This window comes from Ailuropoda melanoleuca, chromosome 1 (assembly GCF_002007445.2).
Source record: "Ailuropoda melanoleuca isolate Jingjing chromosome 1, ASM200744v2, whole genome shotgun sequence".
Classification (NCBI taxonomy): Eukaryota; Metazoa; Chordata; class Mammalia; order Carnivora; family Ursidae; genus Ailuropoda; species Ailuropoda melanoleuca.
In genome coordinates, this window is record NC_048218.1 from 166,257,209 (window position 1) to 166,278,978 (window position 21,770).

The 21,770-nt window shown below is 42.3% G+C and overlaps 1 protein-coding gene across 2 annotated transcripts in view; it reads right to left on the minus strand.

Moving 5' to 3' along the window:
* The window catches only part of CPVL (carboxypeptidase vitellogenic like), a 124,146-nt gene that overhangs the window by 33,947 nt on the left and 68,429 nt on the right, over positions 1-21,770 (minus strand). For both annotated transcript variants that reach the window (XM_002912852.4, XM_011223398.3), the window contains exons 10-11: positions 19,819-19,917; positions 18,089-18,262 (exon numbers count right to left, since the gene is read on the minus strand). In XM_002912852.4, coding sequence (XP_002912898.1) covers positions 18,089-18,262; positions 19,819-19,917 — 273 coding nt within the window. The remainder of the gene's footprint in view (positions 1-18,088; positions 18,263-19,818; positions 19,918-21,770) is intronic.

A 21,770-nucleotide genomic window follows, 5' to 3' on the forward strand; every position in this document is an offset into this window, starting at 1 on the left:
GGGATAGACTGGTGATGGGTAGTAAGGAGGGCACGTATTGCATGGTGCACTGGGTGTTATACGCAACTAATGAAGCATCAAACTTTACATCGGAATCTGGGGATGTACTGTATGGTGATTAACATAATATAATAAAATAAAAAAAAACTGTAGGAAAAAAAAATCAATGAAGACTATAATTCCACCGTTTGTACTCTATAAGCTTAACATTTTCAAAAAGATGCTTCAAACTTGGGAAAAGAATACACCAAAATACTAACAGTTAAGGCAGCTAAGAAGATATGAATGATTTGTTTCGACTTGACTGTTTTCTAGGGTTTTTTTGCGGGGGGGCAATGTAATTAGGATGTTTCTATAAAGAAAAAAATAGTAAAATAACACCAAGAGGTTGGGGAACTTGGTTGGCAAAAGCTGGGTCTTTATTGAGGAATAATTTGTATGAATTCAAATACTACCAGCTCTCAATTTTCATGACAACTAGGTAAATAGCCCAACTAGTTTATTTGTAGATAATCTTAAAAACCCATTCCAGAATACAAGCATTTTTAAGACATGGTAGGCGATGACTGGATTATAAGCATTTTTTTGTTTGTATGTTTAGTCAAAAGGCAGCGATGAGAAAAGCGTTTTTGTTATTTACCTTCCAAAGTGCTATTTTGTACATTCGGCTTTATTCTCTTACTGCTTCATGAGGTCGGGACTAGAGGAATTACAATGTCTGCCTCTACTTAACTGTTAAGGAAATTGTGACACAGCGAGGTGCCGGAATGTGCCCGAGATCCCAGACTTCCAAACTCCTACCTAGCACTCCTTAAGAAAAGAGCTAAATTCCTTCAAACCAACAAGCATTTCCTGACGCCCCACAGCTATGTGTTCAGTGCTACCGAAAGCCTCTGGGAGCGGGGAGTTGAGTGTGAGACACAGTTCACAACTCCAGTTCAGAAACAACCTCGGTCTGTTCGTCCAGCTCTGGTGACATCTCTCAGTCATTTCTCACTTTGGCTCTATGGACAAGGATGTGTACAGGGCCGTTACTCAGCTGGTGACAGATGCCTCACTTGTGTGGTAGGGAGTGCCATTGATGAAGCGGCTGTGGCAGAGCTTTGGCTCCCTGAGAACAGGGCCCTCCTAGCGTGTGCTCTGCCTGCAGCCTTGCACAGGGCCTGGCCTCCGGGAAAAGCGCTGACACTTAGCGGGTAGAGTGGATTGCACTCTCTAGAATTTTCTGTAATGCTGTATGTTGATTGTGGATTGCTTTGGCCTGCCTAGGTCCACTGTCCCTTCCCCGGATAACAGGACTCCCACACCCTCAATGGACCCAGCCTCGGTGGAGGCTGTCATCGCAACATCCTGCCTCCTTTGTGCAAGGGATGAGCATCTGTCCTAAGCTGGGACGCTCAAATGTTCTTTTCAATAAAACCTCACCTGTGGGCAGAGTGACATAGGGTTCCCTGATGAGTCTGCCCATTAGGTTTCCTACCTGGATTCCCAGAATTTTCCTTGGTCCCAATCTTTCCTCACACCAAGTCTTCAATTTTTCCACGAATTCTGTGACCTATCATGTCTTCTGATCAATTCCTTCTACGCTTCGAGTAAGCATAGTTGTTTCTGTTGCTGAATGCATGAACTGAAAACTTCTACACTGAATAGACCCGTTGTCACGCAGGCCCCAGGGTGCAGTAACCCCCAGACATGTGGCTTAGCCTCCGTGGGCTGCATTCCCTTTTCTGGACATGAAGATGGGAAGCCTACATCTCATTGTAGTGAGAGTAAATGAGATACTGTGCACAAAGTTGCTAGCATCGTGCCTGACGCAAATGAGCTGTTCAGCACGTGTTAGGTCCTCCTCCTTCTCAAGTAGGTTGGTAACTGGAGAATGACTAGAAAGACTCGATAAATGTCTTTCTCTGCTTGACTTATTTCGCTTAGCATTATCTCCTCCAGTCCCATCCATGTTGCAGCAAATGTTGAGAAATCATTCTTTCTCATGGCTGAGTAATATTCCATTGTATATATGGACCACATCTTCTTAATCCAGTCATCTGTTGAAGGGCATCTCAGCTCCTTCCAAGATTTAGCTATTGTGGACAATGCTGCTATGAACCTTGGGGTGCATATGGCCCTTCTCTTCACTATGTCTGTACCTTTGGGGTAAATCTAGCAGTGCAACTGCTGGATCATAGGGTAGCTCAATTTTTAACTTTTTTTTTTTTTAAAGATTTTATTTATTTATTTGACAGAGATAGAGACAGCCAGCGAGAGAGGGAACACAAGCAGGGGGAGTGGGAGAGGAAGAAGCAGGCTCATAGCGGAGGAGCCTGATGTGGGGCTCGATCCCATTACGTCGGGATCACGCCCTGAGCCGAAGGCAGACGCTCAACCGCTGTGCAACCCAGGCGCCCCTCAATTTTTAACTTTTAAAGGGACCTCCACACTGTTTTCCAAAGTGGCTGCACCAACTTGCATTCCCACCAACAATGTAGGAGGGATCCCCTTTCTCCACATCCTTTCCAACATTTGTTGTTTCTTGCCTTGTCAATTTTTGCCATTCTAACTGGTGTAAGGTGATATCTCAATGTGGTTTTGATTTGAATTTCCCTGATGGCTAATGATTTTGAACATTTTTTCATGTGTCTGTTAGCCATTTGTATGTCTTCATTGGAAAAGTGTCTGTTCATATCTTCTGCCCATTTTTTGATTTGATTATTTGTTTCTCGTGTATTGAGTCTGAGTTCTTTGTAGATCTTGGATACCAGTCTTTTATCCGTAGTGTCATTTGCAAATATATTTTCCCATTCCGTGGGCTGCCTCTTAGTTTTTTGACTATTTCCTTGGCTGTGCAGAAGCTTTTTATCTTGATGAAGTCCCACAAGTTCATTTTTTCTTTTGTTTCTCTTGCCTTTGGAGATGTGTCATGAAAAAAAGTTGCCATGCCGATGTCAAAGAGGTTGCAGCCTATGTCCTCCTCTATGATTTTGATGGATTCCTGTCTCACATCGAGGTCTTTCACCCATTTGGAGTTTATCTTTGTGTATGGTGTGAGAGAGTGGTCAAGTTTCATTCTTTTGCATGTAGCTGTGCAATTTTCCCAGCACCATTTATTGAAGAGACTGTCTTTTTTCCACTGGATGTTTTTTCCTGCTTTGTCAAAGATTAGTTGCCCAAAGGTCATAAGAGCTGAGAGTCCATTTCTGGGCAGAGAAAGGCAATTATCATGTGGTTTCACTCATTTATGGAACATAAGAAGTGGGAAGATAGGTAGGAGAAGAAAGGGAAGAAGAAAGGGGGGGGTAAACAGAAGGAGAATGAACCATGACAGACTATGGACTCTGGGAAACAAACTGAGGGCTTCAGAGGGGAGGGGAGTGGGGGAATGGGATAGGTTGGTGATGGGTATTAAGGAGGGCATGTATTGCATGGTGCACTGGGTGTTATACGCAAGTAATGAATCATGGAACTTTACATCAAAAACTAAGGATGTACTGTATGGTGACTAACATAATATAATAAAAAATAAAAAATTATTATTTAAAAAAAAAAGAAAGATTCAATAAAGCCCTTCCTCTAAAATAAGCCTTCAGAATACGTGGATGGTACTTTCATGTCCAATTCTCGGCTGCCAATCTCACTCTTCCAGAAAAGGCCTACAGTAGGAGGAAATCCAGCCAGGATAAACCTGAACTCCATCTATTCGAACACCTGAAATAACATGCCATTCACTACTAATTTTACACACGTTGGGCACGGTATCTCAGCAATCTTTTCTTGGTTGTCAGGGCCATACGTTTATAAATTACTCCTGTAAAGGAACTTTTAGTTTTGAAGCATGGGATTCCAGACTGCAAGGAATTTCCCCATGCTTCACTGATAGAACACTATGGTGAAGAGTATCGCTTTTCAGAGGACATTTTTGAATAACAGCAGAATGCTCTCATTCTTCTGCTGGAAGAGCTGTACCAAGCATTGTGCATCCATGATTCTACAGCACCCTTAAAAGCCTGCAGCTATTTATTCCACTTTAGGGGCAAGGGGACCGAGGTAGAGGTAGATGAGGCAACTGGTGGTAGAGAGCCGAGCTCCGATCTGCTTGTCCTAAGTGTGTGCTGCTAACCCGTCCTCCGTACTGCCTCACTGTCTAAACCCCTGCCCCCGAAGGAACACATGGAACAGGTGGTTTATTCCATACTTGCAATTCCACAGGCAAGGAGCAAACCTAAAGGTAAGCCTGGAATGAAGGATGCATGTTTACAGTTGACAGCACAGGCTCTGTGGCCGGGTTTGAATCCTAACTCTGCTGCTCACTAGCAAGATGAGCTTAAATTGCTCAATCTGCATAGAGCTCCATTTCCTCATCTGTAAAATGGGTGGAAGAGAGGCATCTACGACAGAGGGTCCCTGGGAGGATGACAGGGAGGATGACATAACATAATGCATGTAAAGCTCTCTGCATTCTAGGCACACGGTAAATGCTCTGTGAATGCTAATAGCTGTTGTTATTACCAACACATTTGAAGAGCTCAACATAACTTTTCAAATAGCTCCAGAATTTCCAAGTTAAGATGTTACCTGTGAATTGCAGTTGTGATTTGGGACGTAATAAGAGCTATAATTCTAATACAACTGCACTAGCCCATCGGTTTGACAAAACAGACAGCAGGGGCTCATAAAAGTAGGATGATGTGTGCAGACAGAAGGCCTGAGCTCCAGGCCCAGCTCAGCCTCCCAAGGCCTGGGCTTATTGAGTGACCTTGGGTATGTCACTGACTCACACTGAGCCTTAATTTTCTCTGTGAAGTGGAATGTTTATATTCTGGGATTGTAGGGAGGGGCGGATGGGCTGTGAGATGCAAAGTGTCCTGTAACCTGAAAAGCAAGATTTTATCAGCGTTGTGGTTACTTTTGATCAAGAATAATCTGAAAAGTACGTTTTGGTAGTGGAATGCAGAGGTTTAAAGTTGGCCTGTGTTCAGCCTGCAGATACATAATCGTGTCGTCTACATGGTGTTGTTGCCACTTTAGCAATGAGAAGCTGGCATTTAACGACTGGGAGATCTGACCAAGCTGTGCCTGTATTTCCACTCACCCACAGTGAGCTAACCCCAGGCAGTGGCTGGCCCCCTCAGACCAGCCCACCCCTTCCTCCGTGTCCCTCCTGACAGAGGCACAAGGGCACCTGTCATCTACTCAGTGCTTATGTTACTGTTTTTCTCAGGAGAGGAAAATATTTCTCTGTATCTATGTCTTTGTCATTGGTAAAAAAGAAAGATCAATAGGTCTCAATCCAACTCTATTCATTTATTTCCTTTCCTTCCTGGATCCACAGGCAGCTGAATTTCACTTCCATTGACATTGGAAAGGAAGTGGCCTTTTGTCTGAGTTGGAGGAAAGAGTACACGCTCACTTATGTATGGAGTGTGTTTTGTTTATCTGCTTGTTCAATCCGCTCCTGGGAAATATCTACTTATTCAAGAGTAAATATTCATGGAGAGCCTGAGGACGAGACACCCAGGGAACAGGTAGGAAAAGATGTGACCCCCATCTTCCTAACACTCCAGACTCTTTTTAACTTTCCAAAGCAGCGAATAATTAGAAGAGGAGAGGCATGTTTACTCTTTCATCTCTAAGTTTTCCTGCAAGAGGGGTCAACGAAATGTCAGTTCCACTTAAATTTTTCTAAAATCTAGTCATTGGGTGCCTAGGTGGCTCAGTTGGTTAAGCATCTGCCTTCAGCTCAGGTCATGATCCCAGGGTCCTGGGATCGACCTCTGAGTCCGGCTCCCTGCTCAGCAGGGAGTCTGCTTCTTCCTCTACCCCTCCTCCTGCTCTCTCCCTTTCTTTCAAATAAATAAATAAATAAAATCTTTTTAAAAAATAAAATCTAGTCATTTTAACATTTAAAACCATAAACTTTTCAGGTTTTGGATGTATGTACTTGAGGGTTTTTTCATGGATTTAACTCTCTCAGCAAGAAAAGCTCTCCCTAGTAAAGACCTGATGAACAGAATCAGACGATAATTAACCTTATTTTATACAACGCACACCTCTGAAGGGTAAGTATTTTCCAGGCAGATATAAAGCACCCATCGTTAACCAAGATAGCCATAGACCAGTTTACCCACAGACACACCCCCAGAGAACCCCCGCTCCCCGGGGCCCTCTAAAGTCAGATTCTGACTTCAAGTAACTTAGGGGGTTGCACATGACACTCAAAGGGGAAAAAGACATCTGTGCTTTTCATGGTGGCTGTACAACTGAATACTTGAAAGAAGGGATTTGGGGCAAAAAGGTATATGAATGTGATTTTGATGTATTTTTACTGTCACCAGTAGAAAAGCGTAAGACTGAAAATAAATCATGTGAGGGCCACTTACTTATCTAAACCTTAGCTTTTTTTTTTTTTTAAACCCAAACTGAAACACACGTGTTACTGACAGAGAACACAAAGCTTTTCTCTCTGCTTTCCCCACTACTCCTCTACTTATTAGGAAAATTACTGAAATGCCGCCAAAGGGGGCTCTGGTCTCTCAGTACGACAGGAAAGCAAACTGTGCTTTTGTGAGAAGGCTGGATTTTTGTTGTTGCACTTTTAGACGAAAGATTTATGCTTATATTTTGGCCCATTTACAATCCATCATAATACTTTGCAGACAAAGTTATGCTCTTTTCCCAATGATCTAGTGACCTTAATCTCTAACATTTTGTGGTTTCCTGTTTGGGGAAATGATTGAACAGCAGCCTACGCTATTCCAGGCTGCACAGCAGTCCCAGTTGACCACTATCTGTCTTAGTTTCGAATGTTCTCCTGCGCACTAATAAAAAAAAAAAAAATTTTTTTCTTTTTTTTTTTTTAAAAGCAGCTTTCCCTACAGATGCTAAATCAATGAAACTCCTACAAAGCAGCCCTCCATACTTCCTCTTCTGGCTGCCTTCCTTATCATTCTTCTATTACAAACCCCATTGTAGCCAGGAGTTCTTTCTGCCTGCAGCAATTAGCATGACCCACCAGTGCCTTTCTCCTGAACAGAAGAGAATTAACTTCACTAATATCCTCTTCAACCTAGGGTAATTCCCGAGGGTTTCCCAAAAGCTCAACTGCAAAAGAAAAACTGAATTTCAGCTGCGGAGGATAATGTTCCAGAAATGTTCGCGACTGCAGGCAGAGCTGTTATCCTTTCGCAGACCATGCCTGAGTCCTAGCTTGACCATTGCTTGCTCTTTTGGCTCTGCCTCTTCCCAGTGATTCTGCAGGGATACAGGGCTAATGCAGGAAGCCGGAGTCCTCAGGGCCTGCCACCAGAAGACTGGTGGGAAAATAACGCAACCATTGAATGAAACTGTAGTCACTTCTGCAACCAAGCTGTTCTTCAAAAGGGACATATTCTGCTTCCAAGTTTAAGGAGAAGGGAAGACAAAGAAAGAGGGAAAATGAACTTAGAATAAACAGCCCCATGTGCCTGCCATTCCCCTACCAGCTGGTTATGCCAAGACGAGTAAAGAAAAATGAAAGTGGAGAAACAAGTTGGAGTGAGCATCCAGCGATTATACAAATAATGTCTTTTGGCCAAAGAAAATTATTCCTGCTTTCTTGCAACTTAACTCTAAATAATTCAGTTGCTTTTAGAGGGGAACAAGAAGCAAAGCCAACTTGAAAAGGGTCCAGCAAGCCATCACTGCAACCCAAGGACCTTTGAAAGAAAATTTAACTACCTAGAATAGCACACTTGAAATTACTTCTAATAATGACCTAGAATAATATATTTCCTCCAGATGGAGTAGAAAAGTCATGGGGGCCCACTCGAGGGGAGTCTTTGCTCAGCTTCTTGTTTCGGGGGCTGCTCTCAGAGCCCTTTTCTGACTCCCTAACCTCTTAAGAGTCGCCTCTGACCCTCATCACAATAACCGGATTTAATGAACTGAGATTGCCCCAGGAGCAGGCCTATCCGTTCCCTGGATGAGTCTCTCCAGAGAGGAACTGTCCTCTCTGCTTGTCAGAATGCCAGCTTCAAGATCACACCAAGGGTCATCTCCAAAGACTGTCTCATGCTTGCCAATGTTATTACTCTACTGACGGGTAGGCCAAGGAGCCAATTCTTTCCTTTTCCACATTATTAAGTGGACTTCATTAATGAGTACACGTTTGCACTCAACCCTATCTACAAGAAACAGCTCCATGCAACAAATACAAAATACTGTCATTTATAATTAAGTCTATAGGTATTGACCTGCACTAATCAATATAGTAGCCACCAGCCACGTGGGGCTAGCGACCACTTGGAACATGGCCAGTCCAAACTGAGATGTGCTATAAGTCTAAGATACACACTGGATTTTGATGACTTCGTACAAAGAAAAGAATGTAAAATATCTCAATAATTTCTTAATATTGATGGCATGTAGATATAATATTTTGGGTATATTAGGTTAGAGAAAATGTTATTAAAATTAATTTCACTGGTTTCTTTATATATTTTTAACGTTCCTTCTGGAAAATTTAAAACTGCATACGTGGCTTGCATTATATTTCTATTGGAGAGCAGCCATGTATGCCTTGGGTTTGGTAGAGCCTGCAAAGAAAATCTGTCCCTCTGTCAACAGTTGCCAAGTGACAGACACAACCTGCAAAGACAGCCACTGTAGGAGAAGCAATCTGCAGTTCACGGAGCTGGACTCAGGAAACTGGAAAGCTGTCCATTTGCAGGAGTGGGAGTTGTTCCTACAGCCTCAATTATTCCAGGAGCTATAGAAAACTCCTTGCCATCAAGTCCCCTTCCAGCTCCCCGCTCCTCAACATCACTGTCACCCAAGTTCAAAAATAAAGAGCTTTGCTATAAACCTGAGTGGGTCCACCAAGGGTTTTGAGAGGGAGAAAAGGGAAGTGGAGGCCCTGACACTATGCAGTGTCCCTGGTGCCTGCTCTCCCTTCTGCCCAGGAAGGGCAGGGAGATGACCTCCCTGAGGAAGCTATCCCAAGGGCTGACACATAGCAGGGTGGTCTGCCACAGGAGAAATGCTTAACAACCTCAACAGACATCAGTTTAGAAGTGCTCAGAAGGGGTGCCTGGGGGGCTCAGTCGGTTAAGCGTCAGCCATCGGCTCAGGTGATGATCCTGGGGTCTTCAGTGGGAAGCCTGCTTCTCCCTCTCACTCTGCAGCGCCCCCTGCTTGTGCTCTCTCTCTCTCTCTCTGTGTCAAATAAATAAATAAAATCTTAAAAAAAAAAAAAAAGGAAGTGCTCAGAAGGTCCCAAAGGAACACAAAAGGTGGGAAGGGAGGCCCTCCACTACCCCAGGAGTAGAGCAGGCCGCAAGGTGCGGTCTACTTTGGATTCTGGCTGCTGGCCTGTGACACAGGTCAACCCATCAGCCTTCTCTTCTCTCATCACCAACTTCCCTTCCAGCCTGAGAAAGTTCTAGTTCTCTGCAAATGAGGATTACTTTGCCTTTATATTAGAAGAGGACAAGAGTAAATAGGAACTCATCCAAGGAGTCAGAAAAGCCACTTCTGGAAGTCTAATTCACCCGTTTTCACCAGTCCCCAGGTGAGCAGCAAAGTTAGTGTAAAGTTTCCAACCAGGCTGATGTCCCCATGAGAGAAGACATGTACCTGGTTGCACAGCGCCCTTGTCCTTACCAAATTAAAAAAAAAAAAAAAAAGTCTGTGCTCTGTGCTCTTTATGTTTTCACCTACACAGAAAAACCTGTATCAGTCAGATGCAAGATTCTCTGCCCCATACCCTCAATAGTGATGGTCCATCAAAGCTGCCCCAGAAGCTTGCAATTAGTTTGGGGTTTTTGTTGGTTTGTTTGTTTTGTTTTTCTCCCAAAAGCATAACTCCCCCTTGTTTGGTAAGTAAAGCACTTTTTGCCTATTTTTTTTCCAGAGAATAAGCTCAAAAGGATTGTGCAAATCACTGTAATAAATACGAAGACTGTGAGGAGGATAAAGAAACAGACATGAATATTCAGAGTGAACGGAGCCCAGGGAGACACAGGAGAGGCAAGACACAGAAGGTCAGGGGCTCCTGCCCTGCTCTTCTTTCAAAAAGCCTGGTTGAAGTTTCTAGCTTTCATCCAGTCACGTGTCACTCAGCACAGGGTTCCTGTGCTGTGGTGTAGACTGTTACCCAGTGACAAGACATGGGACAAGTCGATGGCACAGATTGACCCATGGCAGGGGTGTGACCGGCCAACTCCTACAAGCAGGGCAGGCCCATCCAGTGACACCGTGGCTCTGGAAGAGCCTCAGGGGCTGCGACGGTGGTTTCCTCAGGCAGCGGCAGGAGTGTGAACATTGCCTCCCCTTTTGGACCGATAGACCAGGTCAACTGCCACTGAATTAAGTCATACTCAGATGGAAGAAGAGGAAACTCTGGTGGAAAAGGCACTAAACCTCGAGTCAGATTCTGTGGCCAATGGGCCGAAATGATGATGGCGAAGCTTAGAAAAACCAAAACACTGGCTTTGTGCATTCTGGCTCCAACACAGCTAAGTATGTGACTATCTAACACACAGACAAAATAAGCACCTGGTGCCAATCCATCTATTAAACATTAGCAGAGCTTTTTTTTTTAACTTCCTTTTTTTTTTTTTTAAGATTTTATTTATTTATTCGACAGAGATAGAGACAGCCAGCGAGAGAGGGAACACAAGCAGGGGGAGTAGGTGAGGAAGAAGCAGGCTCATAGCGGAGGAGCCTGATGTGGGGGCTCGATCCCATAAGGCCGGGATCACGCCCTGAGCCGAAGGCAGACGCTTAACCGCTGTGCCACCCAGGCGCCCCTTAACTTCCTTTTTTTAAAATTAAAAAAAAAAATTAAGGCTTTACTATTTTCCTCCCACTCCCCAGAGGATGGTGGTGGGCACACCCCAGTTTCCCACGGTCCGGGGTTTTACAACACTTGTGTCAGTGTTTGGCCCCTTCTCCTGTCATACTATGACATGAGGACGAAAGATGGAGAACCTAGGTCAGTGTGGTGACAGTTACTGCACAGGTCCCTGGATCTGGAAAGGATGACTCCCCCACTCTTTCCCTATTCATCTTTTCAATGTCAAGTCAACTGATGTAATTGCCTGTATTCATAGCAGTTGGCTTTCACAGCAACTGGATTTAAGCATGCTTGTCCCAGCATATTGATTTTGAGATCCGTAGAGCCTACCTAGCTAATGGTATCGCCATTTATTATCTTTCTCCTCATACCGCCCTCAGCCTGCCACATTTGGGTGTCTCCAAATTACATCCTACGTTTCCTGTTGCCACAAATCACAAACGTACCTTCTAAGGCTTTGAGCATCACGCGAAAATAAAATAAAGCCCTTGCAAAATGGTGACGGTGCTCCCCAGGCAGAGCAACTGAAAACAAACAATTCACACAGAATATATTTTCGAACCGCTTAAAGAAATAAGCAAGAGCAAACAAAAATACGTGTTGGTTCTCATTTGAGCATTTCATCGCAACATAAATTCTAAGGACAAACGAGAAAAGGTGTCAGAAGCATGGCAGGTTTGGGTGAAGTCAAAATCTGTTTCCTAACTTAACGGGTATTCTCTTTACCCTTTCTTCATGGAAAAGCTTAAAAATTAAAGAAGCCCAGTAGAAGTCGGTTCATAAAAAAAAACGAATGCTGCTCTTGCTTGCACTTGGATTTTAACTGACACAGGTAAAATGAATTCATGAGGAAGTCTGCAGTATACATTGGTTTTCAAATGTATACTGTTTTGATTTGCCTGTAAAGTTTGCTTGGCTATAGGCTATGATTACATAAAACAAATGTCCCAGGATTAGCTTCCTTCTCTTTAGTTAGGCTCCACTGGGAGCTACTTCCTCCTACCAGAAGTTTATCATAGAAGGGAGCTGGCGTCCCTTCATTGTCTTCAAAGAGTTTGCAAGTGGAGTGATCATGTCAGCTTACAGTCAATAAAGCCAGACTTTTCGCGTCATGCTTTGACGGAAGACTAGAGTCCACCTAAAAAGTTGAAAAATCAGACCTATTTCAGCGTTCGAGTTTTCTTGTATGCTAGAAACTGTCATTTGTCAGATCTCGTTTCCTGGCCACGATTGCCATTTTACCATCAGAAGATGTCATTAAGGAAAATGCCACAAGCAATTAGAATGACCGCTAAAGTGAGTTAGATTTACTAGAAATATTTACCTTTCAAACTTCTGAGTCACGTTCATGAATCAGGAACTGCCCATTTCTAAACGAAGATCTTTTGATAGCCTGGGATAAGTAAACAGAACTCTAACGACCTGGGTGTTAAGATTTTGCTCTGGTGGTAAAGCTGAGAAACATTAAGATCCTGAATTCTGAAGATGCAATTAGTTGAAATTTAATGAGCTGCAGCATGAGAAATGACAGGGAAAGGTAACTTGATATTTACAATTCCCTGACAAGATGAACTTTTAAACACAGCAAACTAAGCCCTACCCCAGGGCAATTCAACCTTTAAAAGCACAAGCACGTGGAGGTAGGAACTGGCATTTGGAGATGGTACCTCCTGAAATTGCAGTGGCTTCTGAAGAGCTTAGCAACAAGAACAACTTCAAATCCAAGGACACGGCTTTGCTTTTGATCCAAATGGCCTTTAGGTATAGAGCTGTAGCTTCTGCTGGCTGAAATAATGGTTTCATACAGGAAATACACCACACACACACACGCACACACACTCACTCACACTCACTCACATTCTCTCTCTCTCTCACGCACGCTTAGACTTTGAAAATATAGCTCATATATGTTGGGAAGGCAAGAACTATAACCAGACAGAGAAAGGGAGGTTAAAAACATATTAAGAATTTTTTTAAAACAAAAATCATCACAAGAACAGTGTAACTTCTTTATCAGAAAGGACTAAGGACCAGAGCACAGAGCTCTACAAAGAACAGGCTATTCAAAGCCAACAGCTCTTACAGAGTATGGGCTGCATTTCCTAGATTTTAGAGATATCCTTCCCACCTCCTACCACATTTTATTATTTTAAAAGTCAAGATACATCTTATAATCAATGCATGAGAGCATATTTGTTTTTGATTTTTAAAAATGCCGCTTAAAGAGAAAGGAACATCATACACGTAATCAATGGTAATCAGACTGGTGAATTACCTGCAGTTACTAAAATCAAACCTGAGTTTATTGTAAAGACAGCTATGGTATAAATGAACAAACCAACTGTCTTTTTTTTCTGTCATTCTGTCCTTTTTTCCCTCCTTTCCTTCCAAGTTTATTCACACTACTATGGTCTAGGTGCTATACCAGGCTATTAAATCAGAACCTTTGGGGGAGTGGGCCATGATTAGGTATTTTTTTGAGGCTCCCCAGGTGCCTCTAAAGCCCAAGGAGTAATGCAAACCATAGCCAGAGTGGAAGTTTCAGAAGAGTAGGAGAAGGGCAAATTAAAGGAAGTAAAATGTATTAGGCAACATCTACTCTCTGTCAAGCCTTTTGACATTGCTTCCTTTTTCCCATGACAACTGTTTCTTTTTTTAAAAAAATATTTTATTTATTTATTTATTTGACAGAGAGAGAGAGAGAGAGCACACCAGCAGGGGGGGGAAGCAAAGGGAGAGGGAGAAGCAAGCTCCCCACTGAGCAGGGAGCCAGACATGGGGCTCAATCCCAGGACCCTGAGATCATGACCCGAGCTGAGGGCAGATGCTTAATGGACTGAGCCACCCAGGCACCCCCCGCCCCATGACAATTCTTTCATCATTAAAATTTATTCAGGCACTGTGCTAGGTGCCCTGCATAGAGTGGTGAATAAGAAGGTAAGGTGGCTACCCTTATTATGCTTATTGTCTATGAGATAAATAGGATTTTACAACTTAGGGAGTGAGAGGGAAATTTAAATTCTAGGCAGCTTGACACCTGACCCTGAACACACCCTTACACCAAATATCAGGGAACTGGAATAGAATATGATTTGCAAGGTAAATTTATTGCCCACTAATGGGCATATAGGGTGAGGTATATCATAATGAACTCTGATTTTAAAGCAATGTGTATTCTGCTTTATGAAACAGAGTAATGCTTATTGTAGGCTTTTGGTAGATTTTTATCAAGTCAAGAAAGTCTCATACTATGTGCTAGGCTGAATAATACCCCCCCCCAAAGATATCCAGTCTTAATCCCTGGAACCTGTGAATGTCACCTTATATAGCAAATAAAAAATGAAGGAAGGAAGGAACAAATAAATGAAGGAACAAAGGAAGGAGGAAGACAGATTTTGCAAAAGTGATTCAGTTAAGCATTTTGAGATGGGGAGATTATCCTGGATTATCTAGGAGGTCCCTAAATGCAGTGTCAGGTAACCTTCTAAGAGGGAGGAGAAGAATATTGACCATAAACCAAAAGAAGTCCATGTGATCACAGAGGCAAAGACTGAAATGAGGCAGCCACAAGCCAAGGAATGCCAACAGCCACGAAGAGCTGGAAGTGGCAAGGAATGGATTATTTCATAGAGCCTCCGGAGGGAGTTGGAGCCCGACTAACACCTTCATTCCAGCCCAGTGAAAGCGACTTTAGATTTCTATCCTATGGAAGTTTCTGCCCAGATAAATTGTGGTTCTCTGTATTCACCTCTTTCCAATTTGTGGAGAAGTGGTTTGCCCTCTGACCTCACCTCTTACAGATCTAAGAAGAGTTGTTGACTTTTCAGTTTGTTTAACTTTTTACTTGTTCTTCAGATCGAGTGGTAACTTCGAAGCTCCTTACATGCTGAACTGGAAACCGAAAGTCTTTTAAGTCCTTCTCATTTTGGTGTTTTCCACAGTTTCTTATATAACTCTTGTATATAGCGTGTGCTTAAGGACTTCTGCTAAAATTTCTTGAACATTATTGGTAATAGCTTATATTTTTAAGCACTTTGTAACCACCAGTCACTATTCTAAGTGTTTTTACGTATGTAATCTATTTAAACCTCACAAGAACTCACTTCTAAGTACTATTATTATTCTCATTTTACAGATAAGAAAGATGAAGAACAGAGAGTTTAAGTATCTTCCTCCAAAGGAACACAGCCAGTGAATGGTGAAACAGAATTCAAACTCAAAATACTTGAGAACCCATGCTCATAAACACCACACTCTATGACCCAGCTAACCCTAAAAATCCTGATAGTATTGTGATCTGACTTAATCATGAGAACTCCAATAGTCCAACGGATTATTTCTTCTCCTTCTTATTTCGGAAATTGCTAATATATTTCAATTTACTGCCTAAACATCTAGTTAATGGAAGCGAATAACTTTGAGTACACATTCCCTGCAAGAAAAGATTATGTCTCTACGTAGCCCACACAGCAACTGATGTGCCATGGGCCTTCTCTTAGTTCCTGGAAACTGATGAAAGTCTTCCTCTGCCCATCAGAGATACTCCACATGGCCTAACATGAAGCTAGTACTGGAAAAAGAGTTCCACGTTCTTGTGAATAGAAACGTGCACTATTTTCTATGACAAATTAGCACTGAGACTTGTATAAATGGAATTTTGGGGGTACTAAGGTTTTAAGACAACCCAGTTTGTTCTGATTCTACTGCATAGACATTGAGGTTCACCACCATTAACAGACAGGCCAAAGATAACCACTGCCCTGTAGGCAACACCAGCTGGAGCAATGAATATGCAGCCTGTTGGAGCAGCGGCCACTTTTTGGTCTGTGCTCAGATTGGCTGCATACTTATTTCTCTTTCTTTATGGAAACATGGTTTATCTGTACCACCAATCTATCCCCTTTTTTTTCTGACAACTGATTCGGAGTTTAAAGCTTAAAGAATATTCTGATTTCATTAGAATTCATTTTGGTAGGTTAAAGATACATGGGAAACAGGGACAGAGATGTTTACATATCAAATTCTGGATCATTTTTAATCAGTATATTCTTTATCAATCAAGGGGATACTCTATGGAGATTAGCCAGTATCAGGAGGGTTTTTCTTATCGGGTGAGCTGCATGTTCCTCCCTATCCTTACTTGGCTGAGAAAAGAATGATATTCTAGTGAAATTTAGGCAGTGAGAAAATGTATCTCCCAAGGACACAAAAAATGTACGCAGAACTTCCTTAACTGCTCTCCACTCAAAAAAAACACAAAAAAACAAAAAAACCAAAACAAAACCTTTCACTTTGTATTCTTTAATGTTATATTATAGCCCATTGTTTATGTCTTGAAAACACAAGTGTTCAACTCTTTTTGGCCTAATGAATTTGTAGATAATATCTAATGAATCATGGACAAATTTATTAGATATATTTTTGATGTAGCACCTATTTATAGGACAGATTTTTCATTCATTCATTCATTCATTCATTCATTCATTCGTTATTGACGCCTGCTCCAGGCTGGTGCTGTAATGGACAGCCTGTAATAACAGTACCAGGGTGCTAAGTGTGGCCACTGTGGTAGAGGCAACACGGTCTGAGAGCTTGGAGAAGAGGACAACCAGGTACGTGCTTTAAAAAGGTGTGCAGACGGACGCCTGGGTGGCTCAGTCACTTAAGCGTCTGCCTTCGGCTCAGGTCATGATCTCAGGGTCTTCGGATCGAGTCCCACGTGGGGCTCACTGCTCAGTGGGAAGTCTGCTTCTGCTTCTCTCTCCCTCTACCCTTCCCCCCTGCTCATGATCTGTCTCTCTCTCTCACTCTCTCTCAAATAAACAAAATCTTAAAAAAAAAAAAAAAAAAAAAACTGTGCCGAGAAGGGTCCAAGTAGGCAAGCACTAAGGACCCTGATGGAACCAGACACAAGTGTGGTTGAAATTCTGACCGCATCTAGCTAGACTCTTTCTTTCTTAGAAAGTATTTCATCAGGTTCTGCAAATTTATAATGGGTTTGTAGACTGCATGCCATTGAGCGCAGATTTCTTTTCAATAAGGGTTTATGTTGAGGGACTCCAAATGTGTACTAGAGGCAGCACTACAACGTGGGCCTTCGAGGTCTGGCATAGCTCAGAACACAATCTAGTAAGGGTACCTTTGGCGACAGACTCCCCGCACAGTACTGAGGCCTGTACACTGAGCAATCCCAAGGGAAAGTGTTCCTAACATAGACCTTGTAGACATGTGCATTCCTTATGGCCGAAAATGGTAGTAAATTAAAGTAGTGTATGAGGTGAGTTTTTTGACCGATGGAACTACGGTATCCTGAGGGGAGGCTGTCTTTTTTCTAATTCATACAAAGGTGTGTCAGCTACTGGCTGCCCTGGTTTTTGTTCATCTCAAACATTACTCTTGCCTCTGCCAGGAACTAGAGAGAAGGTGGCTCATCGCAGGTGGCGTTCCCCTCTGTCATGAGCACGCTTACGCTGCGGAGCTGCCCCACAGACCAGGCCCAGGACAGAGGATTAAGAGCTCAGGAATATCAGAGAAGGAGGTGAGAACAGTAGCAGCAGGAGAGAAACCCACAGGATGAGTTTTCCCTACGTCACTTGCTCTTGATGTCCTTCCCTCATGGTGAGAATTCTAGGGTCCATGCCCCCTCTGCCTGCATTTTCAGGGCTTCCCGTTTTCACTTTCCTTGGGTACCTCCAGCTGCAAATCAGGCAGAACATCTCAGAAAACAAAGTGCTTGAATTTATACTCTTCAAAACGGGGACCCTTTCTCATTCATTATTTCAAGCTGACAGCCTAGTACTGTTTCAGGCTTAAAGCAGATACTGAAAAAAAAAAAAAAAACCCGACAGAGCAATGGGAATGAATACAATTACAAGGTAAAATGCACTTTTTGGAATAACCAGTTGATTTCATTTATCCCTGACTTCATTGGGATTAATATTATAAAGCAAGCAATAAGGCCAAATTGGCTTCCACAAGGCCAGTCGGCTTGGCTCTGTTGTACTTCTTTTCTCAAGAAATGATGAAACATGGCATGTGCCAAAGAGAATTTCATTTTAAGAGACTATCAAGGGATAGTTATTTAATTAGAGGGAAAAATAAAAATTCAAAGAAATCAAGCAGTCTGGGGGTTGTTATTTGTAAAATATCCTAAAAGTAAAAACAAAATGGCAGAAGTTGAACTACAAATAAGAGAATATCACCTCCGCTCTGGGTAATCTAAAAAGTTCCTGAAGTAAATAGAAACTGAAGTAACTCTCTTACCTTGTAATTGTTCATGAGTTCAGCTAACCAGAGCTTAACGGACTTTACTGTATCTTCTCGCAGGTACTTTTCAACTTCGGATCCATCACTAAAAGTCCGGTTTCCCACATGGATGGCTTGCCTCACTTCTGGGAGCGACAAAAATTTCCCATAGTAATTTTGGTCCTCAGGTTCCTGGCAGAAGGGGACACCAGAAAAATATTAGGGAACATGGCCGGGTGGCAGAAACAGCATGCCGGGAAAGCTGCAAATTTCTCCTAACATAAACCATAATGAACAAGATGAGACGTGACTATTAACTGGTCTCCACCCTGAAATTTTTAATTTGGGGGTTCTGAGGGAATTTAAATTTTACTAACAACAAAACTGGATGATCTGATACTTTCAGAGCCAATACCCCATTTGTAAATGCTTGATTTTCCTTTCTTGGTAACTCAACTTTTGCAATCTGTGACTCCAATCAACAATCCCATTTGAGGCAGATAGGAAAAACGGAAGAGGTGAGATTACGAAAAGCAATTTGCTCCTTGTCAGAGGCTCTATGGGACGAAAGTCAAATGGACCACAAGAGCCAGGGTGGTGGCCTGGTGGATTAAAAGCCGAGGCTTTCTTTTCCATGTTCTGCTGTTTATTAAAACCACACGTATAAAGTAATCAGCTAACCATAATTGAAGGGGGGAAATATACCAAGTGTAAAAACAGATGACTTTATGAAGGACATGAGACAAAAAAAAAGTTGTCCATTAGCCTTATTTAAAAAAAAATACTCATAAAAGTCTGTGATATTCATCATACTAAAAGAAAAAAGGTGTAAATGGTTTTTAAAAATTATGAAAGGATAAAAAAGAGTTTGAGATTAACGATTTTGTGCACCCTCAATTTTTGTTAATTTTGTGAATACATTACTTTGTAAAGGAAAAAGAAATGTGATTACAAATTGTTTCTCTCTTGCCTACCATATGTTTTTCTCTTGGTAGAATCTAAATCCAAAACCGCATGGTTGGCAGATTCTATTGAAATTAGCTTTATATTTTATTTACAAAATAGTTCATAAACAAGGCAATTTTAAAAACAGGATGTATTTTCATATACACTAGATAAAGATGATAACAAATTCAAATACCCACTTTGGCTTCTTTTGTTTTCTTTGATTAATTCTGCACAGAAGGCATCAACTTCAGCCTACTTTTATGGAAGAAAACTACTTGAATATTTTAAGAAATACTCCAAAGGGCTTGAAGTGAGGGCCATACTAAGTGCACAAACCATCTGAAGTTAAAAGTAAGACAAAGCAAATATTTTCCTAAAGGCTTTGGCAGTTTTGATTATCTAAGCTGTCTTAAGTACAGAACAAATAATGTGGACATTTTCAAGAAACTCACTACAGGCTTGGCGTTCTGGAACCTAATACCCAGAACGGCAACCCTGGCCTCTATCCTTGATAAAAGAACTTCTGTAAAACAAACTCTATGGGGGGGGGTGAAATTGTGCTAATCAGAGATTGTTTTGAGTTATCTGGAATATCAGACATTCTCGATGGTTAGATTATAACATATACAACATCGGTTGGGGGGGGAATCCTATAGATTAGTAGACCAAATAATGCAATACAGTTAGTACATATTTATCTAGTATTAAGTCACCCATAGTATTTCTCAAATTGGAAGAAGTTTGGTTTTGCCAAAAGTTTTAAGCAAACACTATCATAGTTTTTAAGAAGTTATCATTACCTTGCACTGTAATATGTTATAGTAACTAGGACATCCTGTGATATTCTGGAAGTAAGAAGGGTTGTTTGTTAAGTCACCATCTAGTAGTTTATCCAGTACCTAGGTCAGGGGAGAGAGAAGAAGGAAAACATCAGGGTAGGTAAAAACATATGGGCACTTGTCATTGCTTTGATTCAATTGTGTTCTCGTTCCAGCATTGTACCATTCAACGACCATTTATTGCACATCTCTGTGCTAGACTCTGTCCCAGGCATTGGGGACACAGCAGTGTGAACAAGACAGCGCAAGTCCTCCCTCCCAGAGCTTATATCCTGGAGGGGGACAAGAAGCAAGCATTCATAGGAAAAACATGTAGTATGAGGAGAGTGATAAGTTTAAGGAAAAAACTAAAGAGGAGAAGGACAGTAGGAAGTGTCACGGCATGTATGGGCCTATGCAAGGGACACTGCAGAGAGGGGGAAACACAAGTCTCACTGAGAAGGTGGCATTTGAATAAACACCTGTTGGAAGGAAGGAAGCAAGCCATGCAGACATCTAGGGAAAAAAGATTCCAGGCAGAGGAAACAGTGAGCCCAAATGCCCTGACCGTGGGAATGAGTCTTGTAGGGAAGGATTGCCATACCATGGATTGTTGACCATTCACCCACAGTAGGAGGAGAGAGGACAGAGGCTACGGACATAGATACAGGTGCCTGGAGCTGGCAGAAGTTCTGACTTTAAAAACTGGTCATCAGTGGCAGTGAGAGGGGTCAGCATGGTCCTGTGCCTTTCTCTGGTCATGTGTAGTAGCACAGAGGCAGACATGGGGTGTAGACAGGCGCTTTTAGTCAGGATGGTGGTTTGGCCAAAGGAGCAGGGCTGACCTTGAGTTTCAGGTGGGAAATTAAAGAAACAAAGTCTTGAAGGGGTTAGAGATCATCACTTGGTAGTAGAATCAGTGGACTGGAAGACAATGGGGTTGCAGGACTGTTCTTTGAATTAGTACATTCAGAGAAGTGAGATGGCATGATGAGAATCTGAGGTTGTAGAGTGATGGTCAGATTTTTAAAAAATTTTTGGTAGTGGGACTGAGCATCTAAGGTAAAGAGGAGAACAAGATCATCGAAAGAGAGGAGACCAAGGAACTGAAGGACCAGGTCTTGAAAGGATCCTTCACGCAGATTCTGCAATCACTAGAAATGATGACAAGTGTGATGCCCTTGAGGAAGAATGACAGTGAGGCATTCTCAGAGAATGGGAAGGAGAAAGCCAGAGGGTGGTAGGTAACTATTACGTAGTGGTGGGTGGGATCATGTGAGGCTGTGAGAGTCAGAGCTCCGTGCTTCTGGAGGGACAGAACATGATCTGAGGGCAGCAACGAGGAGCAAGGAGGTCACCCACTCTACTATGAACCAAGTGGTACAAAGTAGGTAAAACAGAACACAGCCCCTGCTTGAGAGGGGAAGTGAGAGCAGCAGGAGAGAAGCAGGTTTTGGGTAGAGCAAGAAGATGAAGGGAATACTTAAAAAAGAGACTGAGAACATTGGGACATTTTTGATGAGGCTATTGAGTCCGTAAGGGGTACTTGTAAAAAGGATGAATTCGGCACATTTTCAAAACCGATTATCAGGTAGGATTTTAGGTTTTCTTACATGGTAAGAATTCAGAACAGTAGTAACTTCGTTTTACAGGTGAGGAAACTGAGGTACACAAAAGTTAAGTCACCAAGGGCACTTCACAAATGTCAGAGGAGAGATTCAAGCCCAGGCCATGCCTCTCTGGCCTACATGTTCCACCCCCCACACACTGGCTCTCCAAGGGGCAGACGGCCATCTCTCTTAGTCTTCAACTCTTTCTGGTCATGCTTTTGGGTTTAATATAAAATTTCATTATTTTATTAGATTAGTTGTCTTTACCAAACATGAAGCGACTTAATTTATCCAAGTTACTATTGCCACAGGGCTAACGACCAA